The sequence below is a fragment of the Carya illinoinensis genome, chromosome 1 (genome assembly GCF_018687715.1).
Source record: "Carya illinoinensis cultivar Pawnee chromosome 1, C.illinoinensisPawnee_v1, whole genome shotgun sequence".
NCBI classification, from domain to species: domain Eukaryota; kingdom Viridiplantae; phylum Streptophyta; class Magnoliopsida; order Fagales; family Juglandaceae; genus Carya; species Carya illinoinensis.
The window spans coordinates 43,246,799-43,259,960 of record NC_056752.1 but is presented as its reverse complement, the minus strand read 5'-3'; the positions used below and the strand labels follow the sequence as shown (position 1 = coordinate 43,259,960).

At 32.5% G+C, this 13,162-nt stretch overlaps 1 protein-coding gene across 3 annotated transcripts; it reads left to right on the top strand.

Moving 5' to 3' along the window:
• Window positions 1-5,818: 5,818 nt before the first annotated feature.
• LOC122275966 (membrane-associated 30 kDa protein, chloroplastic) lies at window positions 5,819-12,673 on the top strand. 3 transcript variants are annotated; one of them, XM_043085341.1, is made up of 11 exons: window positions 5,819-6,154; window positions 7,754-7,866; window positions 7,994-8,104; window positions 8,386-8,450; window positions 8,533-8,614; window positions 9,406-9,480; window positions 10,550-10,620; window positions 10,712-10,794; window positions 11,371-11,435; window positions 11,918-11,992; window positions 12,285-12,673. In XM_043085341.1, the coding sequence occupies exons 1-11, from the start codon at window positions 6,016-6,018 to the stop codon at window positions 12,402-12,404; spliced, it is 999 nt and encodes a 332-aa protein (XP_042941275.1). In that variant the 5' UTR covers window positions 5,819-6,015; the 3' UTR covers window positions 12,405-12,673. The 3 variants fall into 3 exon arrangements, with proteins under 3 accessions (XP_042941275.1, XP_042941266.1, XP_042941283.1); XM_043085332.1 differs by having other exon boundaries at window positions 7,748-7,866; XM_043085349.1 differs by lacking the exon at window positions 5,819-6,154 and adding an exon at window positions 6,233-7,191 and having other exon boundaries at window positions 7,748-7,866.
• The last annotated feature ends 489 nt before the right edge of the window (window positions 12,674-13,162 follow it).

Here is a 13,162-nt window from a genome sequence, read left to right as displayed (position 1 = left end):
ACATAAAGACCCATTGAACATATCACAACACTAGTCCAAAATGGTTATGATCCAAAAAGTACTAGAGATGCAACTCCATTGTACAAGTAGTAATTTACGTTAACTACTATATTAATATTGACGTCGTACCGTCGCTTAGTCAACTGTATCTAGTTGATCAGCTCCTGATTCTCCTTCAGGTCCTGTAACAAGATCTACCATTCGGGGGGAATGGTAGTTGGGACTACCAAAATGAGATTTGATTACAAATCTCAGTAAGTTAACAAAAAACTTCCACACAAGCTAATGATGCATGGATGACAGTAAAAACATAAATGCATAATTAAATTCATAAGTAATTAAAGCATAACTTAACGTACAACATAACATAATTGACATAACTTAAATTGAAACATGAACTGAACTTGACTTGACATGAACTTGATCTGAAACTTGACTTAGCATGAACTTGCTCTGAAACTTGAATTAATATGAAAAATACATACTCCACAGTTGTTGTGGCCTCATGTATTCTACGTGAAAATACATACTCCACAGTTGTTGTGGCCCCATGTATTCTACACAAACTTGACTTAACTTGAAAAATACATACTCCACAGTTGTTATGGCTCCATGTATTCTACGTGTAAATACATACTCCACAGTTGTTGTGGCCCCATATATTCTACTTGTCACAATTGCTGTGTCTCACGTAGTGTATGCATCACAATTGCTGTGACCCCATACATAAGTAATTAAGATGAAACGTGAATGGAATACGAAATGACTGAAGCCCTGACGTAACATAACGTGATTTGAACATAACTTGAAATACATGACCAACTTGAGATAGAAACATTTTGTAACATGGCATAACATATAATAGACAACATATTTAATATGACATACTTACAACAGTAAATATTACATGACTTGACATATATGTAATAGATGGTATACCTAGCATGACGTACTTGTAAGGTACAGTAATACATGACAGAATATATTATGTAACAGATAAAAATTGATGACAGAATAAATTCTGTATAATAGACAATTACTTGATAACTTGGCATGGCATGACACATATGATAACACACATACATACACTGTAGTTCCTTTACTTAACACACATACACAGTAGACTGCTAGTAAGTTAAAAGCTAACTTACCTCGATCTTCGCGTTTCTTATAAAATTTCAAGTGCGATCACGAGGAATTGTAATTAGTGATTCTAAAAGTTAAAACTAAATCACTAATAATTTGAAATATGGAAAATACTAACTTAAAGAGTAAAATTTTCATTTTACTTTCTACATGTGGGAAAATGACCGTTTTACCCATAACTTAAGGATTTTGCATACTAACTTCAAAAGTTTCCAAAATTTACATTCCTCATGTAAATTTTGTCCTAAATTTAAAGATCAATTCAGAAAAATTTAAAACAAAACACAACTATGGAAAACATACTATGGCCGAAACATCCATAGGCCATTTCCCTTGATTTTTGTTTCAATTCCTTCCAACTTCAAAACTCATGCTTAAACCAAAATTTTGCAACAAACATCTTCCAATCCTAAGTTCAAAACCATACTTAAAACATCCATTTAGAAAAAGCTAATAATCAACACTAAACTTTTTTGTAAAAAGATCCAAGCACTTGAATCACAAGTTTTGACCTTAAATCAAAACATCTCTAAGAATTTCAAAAAATCAAATCTTACTTCTAACAGATTCATAATATCATCCTAACATCAACCATGCTTTAAATCATCAAACTAAAGTCACCAAAATCACAAAATAACATTTGGAGTTTTTGGTTTTACACTTAGTCCAAAAACAGAAACTTTTTCCTCAACTAGTTTTGATAAATCTCTTGATCTATGACTTATAAATATATGATCTTCAAACCAAACCGTCACATGGTTTAAAAAGATGTCCTAAAACATATATAAGCTTCTAATTCAAGATCACATGGTTAGAAATTAACCAAAACATAAATTTAGCCAAGAATATCCACACTTTGGTTTATCTAAATATCTCTTTGCATAAAATTTCATATCTTTGAAACTAACATAAAATATCTTCAAAATAATAATATAACATGTATATAAGATGCTTATGATCCTCCAATAAAATTATCAAGATCATTAGAATAGATTTAGACCACCAAAGAGTTAAACTTTCTCAAAACAGAAACTGTTTTTCCTCTTCCAGTTTCTAAGTTTTTAAATCTAAGAAAATATTTCATCAAAACCTTTAATCATGCAAAAATCCTCAACCAATATTCATATATACATGTTAACAATACTCTATAAAAATTTCGGATCAATATCTATCATTAGCTTGGTCAAAAACTCCAAACTATAACATATTCTCCAGTTTATCTTCCAGAATGACCTTTCTATAGTTTACATAATATTTGACTGACCAAATGATTTTCAAATGGGACAAATAAGATATCCACGTAAATTAGACTTAAAAAGGAACAACTTATATGAAGGAGACTTTATGATAAAACACTTACAAAAGCTTCGAAATGGGCATGCAAAAGAACTCCTAAAAGCTGTCCGAGAGAGAGTTTTTGATATTATTTTAATGGAAAGTATAAATGAAAATAATTTCGTGGGGAGAGGTGGCTGGAGATACTTATGGATGAGATATGGAAGAGATGAGGCTGAAGTGAGAGTTAAGTGTAGGACTCTTTTACCTGAAGTGAGAGTTAAGTGTAAGACTCTCTTACCCGGAGTGAGAGTGGAGTGTAGGACTCTCTTACCTAATAATATCTACAAAAATCAATTCAAGATATTTTTACCTAATAATATCCACAAAATTAGCTTAAAATATTTTTATCTAATAATATCCACAAAATTAGGTTAAGATATTTTTATCCAATAATATCTACAGTTTTGAACAGACGTTTTGTCCGAAAATATGAAAAAATATTATTGCGCCATAAGACCTTAAATAACCCTCCGAGTCTAATGACACAAATCATAATACATTTTGACACTTCTAACTATCTCCAATAATCAAAAACACACTTCTGATACCATAATAAATAATAACACCAACTATGTAGTTAGACAAAAACCTATACGATTAATGGATTCGTGAAAACTTATGGAATCTTCACGAGGTTCTTAAAGTTAATAGAAATTTCACAATTGAATTTCTAGAGGCTGTTACACGTCCACTTTCATTTCCTCACGATCTTTGAATAGAATAAGCGGTAATATAAGAAAATAACATTGTTAGTTAGTCTAATACATCGGCTGTTTGGTTGTGAATGCACATGGGAATCATGCGCCACTACTAGCGAGAAGACATTTGTTGGATCTGTAAGATTTAAGGCTACTAATCCCATTTCTACCATGCATGGCGGCAAAACATGCATTGTGACGTTGTGGCACTTTGAGATTCACGTGCTACTCAAATGGAACCTGTTCTTATGGAAACCAATAGATCAGCAGTTGGGAAGTCTTGTGGCCGCTGGTGGTCGAAAATCAATAGATTGGCCTATCTCTATGCTATTTCCGAAAAATAAAAAGAAAGATCAGACAAAAATTGATAGATGGTAGCGAAAAGTATTGAATGAAAAGAAAGGAGGAGTTGCGGAAACTCTCATAACCCCTAGATGGGAGAGCGAGAATCTTAGGAGAAGGGTTTTGGGATAACTTTTGAGAACGAGAGAGAACAAAACAAGATTAGTGTTGTGTTGCATGCGTATGAATATCTTATATAAATGAATTTATAAATTAATGGGAGGAGACGTTAATTGTAAATTGATATGTTACATTTATTTTATATATAAATTTTTATATTTTATATCATTTAATCTATTAATTTATTATAATTATTGTAATATTATATTATACAAATAACAATAGTTCAATCAATTTTAAGTTTTATACTTTAATAATAAATGATTTAGATTAAACATCGACAGGACAAAAAAAGACAAATGACAAGATTAATATGTTATAATCTCTTGATAACGTATTAAAGACATACATGATTTATGTTCTATTATCACATTGGATCATTTTCTGTCTCTTTTTTGTTTTTATAAAAGGAGAAAGGCCATATTTGGATAAGCAATTGGCCTCACTCTATCTCATCTAATTTCAACGTTAAATTATTATTCAAATACAAACACTTTTTAATTTTTCTTTCGTACTTTTTTATCTAATAATTAATAGTTATTACAATTTTTCAAAATTTTCATATATAAAATACAAAAAATAGTTTTATTTTTCAAATTTTAAAATAAAAATAATATTATAACTTTATAATATTTTTATTTAACTTTTTCTCTCTTATTTTTTGAAATTCAATAAAAATTTTAACTCAAGCTATTTTACTACTATTTATAAACTATTTTATTACTATTTATATATTTATCTTATCATCTCATCTGACTACCTAAACCAAGTCTCCTCATTTGGATTTAGAAAGCATCCTATTTCATCTCGTTCCATTTCATCATTACAATTTTATCAAATTTTCATACAAAATATAATAAACAATTCAACAATTTCAAATCTCAATTCAACTTTTTCAAATTTCAAAACAATAATAATATTAAAAAATAATATTTTATTTTATTTTCATATTTCATCTAAAATCATCTCATACTTGGCTACCTAAATCAAGCCTTTGTAGGAGTTAATACCAACAAGCACACTCTTCTTTTATTTCCCATCTCTTTTTATTACTACAAAAGAAAAACATGCCAATTGAAGTTAAATCTAAAAGGCAAAGAATGATACTTCAGACAAAAACCTACCAATAAGTTATTCATAATTATAGGTTAAAAAGAGGATGGCTATATAAAACTTACTTACATGGCTATGTGTTGAGTATTTGGGATTGGTCTTTTCTCCTTAATTCAACCAGTGCATTCTCAAGCTTGATATGCAAGTATCCCCAAGGTAAGGTACAAAAAATCTAGAGTGCATAGTTTTCCCTTTCCTCCAAACCAAGAAAAATGTATCAAAGCATAATTAGAAATGCTTATCTGAAAAACATGGAGAGGCTTGTTTGTATTTTTAGAAGTAGGGTTGTAAGTACGATGTTTCAAAATTAACACTCATTATTCCTCTCTCCTTCCTTATTATAAAAAAATTTTAAAAAAAAAATCCTTAAATCTTCTCAATCTTCTCATACATAGATCGCACCCATGGCATTAAGTTGATAATATTGATGGAAGGAGAGGGAGTTCTGATTCCCACCTTAAGAAAGCAACATTGATCAATATAGAATAATTATAATAATAAAATGGATGACTCTTTTAAACATATATTATATATATATATATATATGAGAAATGATAGTTGCAGTTGTGATTACGTAAGCGCCGTGCAGTCATTTAAAAAAAATGAACGAGAGAAATTTTATTTGGAGACTGCATGTGGAGGCTCTTTATTAAATGAGAAAAAAATCATTTTAGGATGAATATTTTTATAATTTTAAAAAATTTTAAAAATAAAATTACCTATAGCTGTATTGTAATCTGCATATGGGGACTATACATAGAATAAATATAGGACGTACATGAAAAAAATTAATTTTTTAATAATAGATCTTATTATTTTTCAAAGTGACTGTACAATACGTACATACTCCACAATTGTATATAACGTTACTCTATATATATATTATTTTTAGATCTTGCAAAGTTTAAAATTCCCAACCTTATTGTCTTTCATGTGAAATATTGTAGCAACTTGATCTGGGATGCACTCAAAAATGAAACAATCCTCCCCAAAAAATCAAATCAAAATAAAAATGAAAGTGATTGTCCATTTTGTTATCCAATCTGGGATGATAAGATCACAGAAGAAACCAACAGTTACTCCAACTTGTAATGACCCGGCCCGGCCCCGGCCCGTTCAATACAGGTTCGGAAACCCCGAAAACTCAAAACCATTTACTGGAGAAAGGCGAATCAATATCTTCTTCTTCTTCTCTATTCATAAATTTTTGGAACCATTCCGTTGTTCCGCAACAATTTTATTGATTTCGCAAGTAAAAATGTCCGCGAAAGTGCATATATTTACGGGATTAACCCTGGCCTCAGCGCCTGCTTCTTCGTTCCAGCCCTCTTCTTCGAGCTCTCACAGTCTATGCATGGTCAGGAAGCCCCTCACCACGTCGTTTTTCGGTCGTGGAGGTATGCGTTTCTTGCTGATAATGCTCCGTGGATTAGTGGGTATCGCTTAGACTTAAAAAAAAAAAAAAAAAAAAATCTTTTGGGTTCTTATCTGCGTTTCAACTTACACTCCGTTTGGTTACTTAAAAGGGAAAATAAAAGAAAATAACTTAATATTGAACTTATACAATTCAAACAATTTCACTAGACTTCGTAAGGTGGGTTTTTTTTATTGGCTTCAAATTAAGGAAAATATGCTATTAAAAAATTTGAATTTACTTTTTCTTTCTCTATGCATTGCTGGGTAATGTGATGGTGCAGTAATGAACTTTGGAAAACAATATCCGGAATGAACCCACTATATTTTCTTTGACAAGTTCATTAATTTGTGTAATCGTTTTTTAATGGGTTTCCACGGCTAAATTCTGGCTTATATTGCTGGATTACATAATTTTGGTGGAGCATCAAAGAAATGAACTATCTAAAAAAAAGTATCAAATAAGAATATATGTGGGAAGCTTATTTGTGGGGACTTTATATTGATGAGGTAGTACGGAGCACAAGCAGAATAACTCTAGAACTTTTTGAGATGTCATCATTCAAGGCAATAATGGATAATATAACTGGAAGCAAGTAACGACATTTCTTGTTTTGACTTCATTATTTTTTGGGGGGGATAAGTAAATTTATTATCTTTCAGAGCGATCAAGTATAGGAAATACTAGATTCAATGTATATTTTTTCCATGATCTAGATGGTATTGAAAGAGCTTGATCTCATTCGTTAGCACATGATTCAAACATGTTTCTGACCCTAATTTTATGGAAAGATGTAAAACTCAGTTGTCATGCACCTTCTCCCATGTGATATTGTGTCTCATGCTAGTCCACGAACATAGGATGTTTTTCGAGCCATTTGGATTGTGGCATATATAACGAGATAACTAATTTTGAATAGTTGCAACTTGCATGTGGTGAATACTTGGAAAGGAACTCTCCCAAGTAAAGTCGCCTCGTCTCAAACTAGTCCACAAACATAAGAAGTTCCTCAAGCAAAGAGTGAGTTTGGATTGTGGCCTATACAAGGAGATGATTAAATTTGAAGTCTGATATTTTAAATAAATTGGATTTTCTCTTTTTTTAAATGGATGCTATTAAGGAGTTTCTTTGATAGACTGCTAATACTTTTTTTTTTTGATAATTGAGACTGCTAATACTTGAAGGAACTTGTTAAATTAATTAGCATATTCATTTCTGTGGACAAGTGACTGATGAAGCCTAGAAAGGAAAAAAAAAAAAAAATCCCAGAATCTCGTGCTCTTTTAATGAGTTGAAAGTTCCGAAGTGATTAGTATGCTGGATTTCTATTGTTCGATATATTTTCCATATCAGGAGTTTGATTTCTTAATTGCAATACTTTGATTGAATCCCTGTCTGGATTCCAAAATCTCTCTCTCTCTCTCTCTCTCTCTCTCGCTCCCTCCCTCCCCCCCCCCCCCCCCCACAAACAAAAAGGCAATTTCACTTGTATTTCTTATTTGAACCCTCAGGAGTACGCTGTTACTTATGTAAAAACATCTCATTTGAACCCATAATTTGGGAAATATTTCTTCAGTCACAGGAAAAGTTACAGGGATAAGAATTACTACTTTTAACCAATCCCGTAGTAGACAAAGGGGAGGTTCACTTGCTGCTGGTATGAACCTTTTTGACCGCTTTTCTAGGGTTGTCAAGGTGAGATTTGTGGAAATGTTTGCATGCATTCACGTTAAATTAATTATGTATGCTTATCATGAGAGGCTACTGACTGCTATTGGTTATATAATCCGTATGATATAATTAAGCGCTCTCCTAACTGCAGTCATATGCAAATGCAATTATAAGTTCCTTTGAAGATCCGGAGAAAATTCTAGAGCAAACAGTGCTTGAAATGAATGATGACTTGATGAAGATGCGTCAGGCCACAGCTCAAGTAAGTATCAATTGTTCTTCTTCTGACCTTGCTTTCACTATTTTTTCATTCTTCTAGAACTAAGCAAAGGGCAAACCAATTATGGCATTCAACCACTTACTAAACATATCAGTGGCATGTTATAGTCTTGCTAGATTAAAAAATCTTATAATCCTGACCTATATTCGTTGTTGTTGTGTGGCATTTACTTTTAAGGACCCCCCCCCCCCCCCCCCAACAACAAAAAAAAAAAAAAAAAACAAAAGTTCCAAGTTTTAAAATTGAATTTTTTTTGTGAGAAGGTATTGGCATCTCAAAAGCAGTTGGAAAACAAATATAAGGCTGCACAACAAGCTTCTGAAGATTGGTAATAGATGGTTTTATTATTATCTTGATTCCGTAAGTATAGTAGTAACGCATAATACGCGTGTGCCTTATGTTTAATACAGGTACCGTAAGGCTCAATTTGCTCTACAGAAAGGAGAAGAAGATCTTGCACGGGAAGCCCTAAAGAGGCGTAAATCTTATGCTGTAAGTTATCATCTTAGTAAAAGAGTTCTTGCTAGGAGTTCAGCTCTGTTCTTTTTGGATTTACAATGAACATTCTAGCTGAATTTGAATGCTAAACTTGTAGAAACTGATTAATGTTGAATTGTTATTCATGTTGTTTCTTCCTCATCCCAAAAAAAGTTTCATATTGTTTGTTTGTTCATTTTTCTTACATTTTTGCTCTTGAAAAATAGTGCAATTTGTTTTTACCGCGTTTACAGATTGCATAGATCCAGCCTATCCATTATAAGACCAAATAGGTGGCTGAAGTTCCTTTTATTTGCAAATAAATTATGAAAAATAAAATAGCTTTTTTTTTTTTAAAGAATGGTAAGATGCCAGAACATGGTTTACAATTGAAGATGATAATTGGGATCCGTTTAGGGAATTTGTCACCAAGTTAACTTGATTCTTGAGGGGTTAGGCAAATTAGAATACCAGATTCACATATTATACTACCTATATATAAAAAAAAAAAAGAATACCAGATTTACATATTATACTGGAACAACAAATTGTGATCTCTATATTTTTCATGATTCTTATTTTCCATTGGATACTTCTACTATTTATATCAGGAAAAAAAATTGTTACTGTAAGAGAATTACAGTTTGCAGAAATAACTATTATTTGCTTTTGCTGTGCTGGTGCAAAGGGGTGTAACTGAATGCTGAACTATCTAGGGATGCCTAGGAATCTGGACCATAAGTAATGCAACATTTTCTAAAGGATTTGGTCTACAAGATGATGATGATGCTTAAATTTGTATGCAGGATAATGCTAATGCTTTGAAAGCTCAACTGGATCAACAGAAAACTGTTGTTGAGAATCTTGTCTCTAATACACGGGTACGTCAATATCTCTTTTTCATTTGTCATTCATATCCTTATAGGGTTGTTTTGATAGACATGTTCAATTGTCGATTAACATCACTGTTGTTTTGGCATTGATGATGTTACGTTATAATTCATGCACATGTGAATAAGCCATGTTTTGGTTTGGGTGGTAAAAAATTCAAGCAAAAGCATATCTTCATAATATAATTGCCAAGCTGATAGAAAGCAATTTTACACGGATCTTCTTCGTCTTCTTTTTAGTTTGATTTGAGAAATTATTTATCAAAAAAGATAAAAAAAAATTGATTTGAGAAGTTGGATCTTTTTTGTTGGTAGAATGCATTTAATTTGTTGTTATTTGTCAACAAGGTATTTCCATTATAGGTACCATGAAATTTAATGTGTTAAGTTGGATCTTTTTTTGTTTGTTAGGATTCATTATTTTGTCAAAAAATGGTATTGTTCCTTACATGTAGCATGGCATTTTACTTATAAGTGGGTTTCTTTTTATGGGAGGACCAACTATCATCAGAACTATGAATAACTGGGGAGAGGAGCTGTGATGTATTTATCTTCAATCTTTGGTGACAGTTGTACTTTGCAACAAATTTGAACTTTAAGGTTCTGCTTGGCCACTGAGATTTTTCAGATGAGAATTTTGAGTTTTAAGATTAAAAATTAAAATATTATATTTTAATATTATTATTGTATTGGAATTTGAAAAAGTTAAGAAAAAGTTGAATTGTTTATTATATTTTGTATGGAGATTTTAAAAAGTTGTAATGATGAGATGAGAATTTTATGTTTGAGATGAGAATTTCATGTAGCCAAACAGTACCTAAATGTAAGCAAGAAATTGGGCAGAACCAAGGAAATTAATTCTGCTTGTTAAAACAGGTCAAAACGCTAATTTTGATAGAATCAATTTTATTTTGTGTCCAGAAGACTGCAGATGAACGTTGCCATATGCTGGTTATACTTGCAACCTCCAGTTATTCTGACTCTTCCCATGCTATTAACTATAACTAGTGTACATAAAGTATATAATAAATTTGCATTCTATAAATTTTGTTTTATGTAGCTTTTGGAGAGTAAGATACAGGAAGCAAGATCAAAGAAAGATACTCTGAAAGCTCGTGCTCAGTCTGCGAAGTTTGTCTTCCACCACCTGAATGCATCGCTATGTTCTTTTACCTATTTGTTGCCAACATAATGTGTCAGTAATGGCCACTTTGGTGTTCAGGACTGCAAGCAAAGTGAGTGAGATGTTGGGGAACGTCAATACAAGCAATGCTCTTTCAGCTTTTGAAAAGATGGAAGAGAAAGGTGATGCATTTAGATGGTCAGAATTACTCTCACAATTCACCTATTATACATTGAATAAAAAGCTTCAATCCTGGATTTTCTGCATTTCAACCCCCTCAACCCTCCCTCTACCCCAGGGTGCTGCAGAAAGAGTTAACTCTGTATTCAGTTGGCCATTATCCTTAAGAAAAAATATGAAGTTAAGAGAGAGAGAGAGTTGTCCTCGTGTGCATCACACAGAACATGCTACCTTTTGCTTAAATTTGAAATGCAAAGTATTAATATATGATCAGTTGAGTTCTTCAAGAATGCACCACAGAATACTTGTTCAAACATTGCCACTTTAGGTACATCTTAAGCTTTAAAGTACAGGTCACAATATTTCTTTCTTTTTTCTTTTCTTTTCATTTTTTGGGATAAGTACTCAGGTTACAATAGGGTTTTAATAACCCAAATATGTAACCCAGTCAGCTGTCAGTATTTCCATATTATCTTAATTTTGCTGGAATCTTGTTCCATAAAGAAGTAATCTTTGTATATCGTATTGATCCTATTTTTTTCTGATTTAAAATTTATTGATTCTTTTCATCTTGATAGTTTTGGCAATGGAATCCCAAGCAGAAGCGGTTGGTCAATTAACTACTGATGATCTTGAAGGGAAGGTAGTCTCCACTTCCCTTTCTCTTCGGTGCATTCCATATTTGTTAGATCAATGATTATCTGAGTGAAAAAACATCAGAGTAAGTTCTGCATCTATTGTGAATTAATTTTTAGGTTCTTCAGCAAGTCTAATCCGGAAACGAGTCAATGAGTAAAGCTCAGCACCCTATGTGGATACGCTTTAGAACATGTATATATACACTGTCTATTTACATGGATGTATGTTAAAATGCAACTCTTGAGTTTTAAAGTGGATCTGTGAATGTTAAACCATGTTTTAAAGGGTATTGGACGTGCATGCATCTGTAGATTCCTCTTAGCATCTGAAATCAATAAGCTAACATTTTGTTTATTTTAAAGCGTGATACACTGCTAAATATTCACCATCTGTTCCTCACACAGGATAATATTGTCTTCACCTGCATTCGATGGCTCCTTTTGAAAAATCATGCTTAACCATGCTTGCATAATATTTATGTTGCAGTTTGCACTACTAGAGGGCTCATCAGTTGATGATGATCTAGCAAACCTGAAGAAAGAACTGTCTGGTAGCTCAAAGGTATGCCTCATACTCCCCTTATTATATGGGAGAAGGCACATGTTTTCAACTATTCAGCCAAGTTCCTGGTTGTCTTTTGCTTGAAATTAATCCATAAATTCATTTGATCTCTGCTCAGTTTTAGTAGAACTATTTGGGTTGCAATTGTTTCCTTCATATTTGAAGGCAATCAGATGGGCGGGTAGAAATAAGGGAAAGAAAATCTCCTGTTGTAAAATGCCTGTGTTTCTTTTAAGTTTATGCCTTCTCAACAACCCTGGACTTTGCCTTGATTTTCTTCTTTTCCCGACAGAAAGGAGAGCTTCCACCAGGAAGAACTGTCACTACCAGCACAAACAAGGCATATCCGTACCGAGATGCTGATATTGAAATGGAGCTTAATGAACTAAGGCAAAGGGCGAAGGATTTCTAGACTTTCAGATTTTGCCCATCTTAACTTTCTTCTTTCAAGCTCAGCATTGCCTTTTATTTTTCCAACAGATTTAACTTTGTACAGCTAAACGCCATACATATTAACATTGTATAGCTAGAAGGCCAAGCTTAAATCAATTATAGTGATGTCTGGACGGGTATGCAATGGAACAGAGCTGCACGTTTATATGCGATAAAACACCATTGTTGTGTTCTAGATGTAGGCTTATCATGAGCATTATATGAAGCAGAACCCTTGTTTTTGGATAATGTGTGCCATTTCCTATTTATTGTACATTTAGAATCGTTCTGAAAATTTCCTTTTATCATTCTTATATGTTATCCAAACCAGGGTACAAACTAGGAGACTGTCGGTATCTGCTGTGGCATCTATTGGATTACAGTTTGTGGCTGGGACCTGCAACCCACAGAGCCAATAGTTGCAAGGGGTCGCAATGAGAATGGCAGGCACGCGGCAGGGGGCGTTTAAAAGAATGACTCAGTACCGAATCAGCTAATTTCTTGAGAAATGTCTGGTCTGTTTAAGATTTTACAAAAGTCAAACTTAAAATATTTGAATAACAGTAACAGTAAATGAAATTGACATGATAATCTATTTGAATAATCTATTTTAGTCATATAGTTGAACAGGATTTTTATCCATATCGAGAGCATGAAGTCGATAAACAAGTGTAGACCGGTATCATCTGGGCTGTTTCCTTTTAAACAATTTTCTCAGTTTTCGGCAGTCCAATATTC

Coding starts and splice junctions, on each gene's coding strand:
- LOC122275966 (XM_043085332.1), top strand. CDS start 6,016: ATGTCCGCGAAAGTGCATATATTTACGGGATTAACCCTGGCCTCAGCG. Junction 8,451..8,532: donor CAACAAGCTTCTGAAGATTG/GTAATAGATGGT, acceptor TGTTTAATACAG/GTACCGTAAGGCTCAATTTG. Junction 11,436..11,917: donor CTGATGATCTTGAAGGGAAG/GTAGTCTCCACT, acceptor TTTATGTTGCAG/TTTGCACTACTAGAGGGCTC.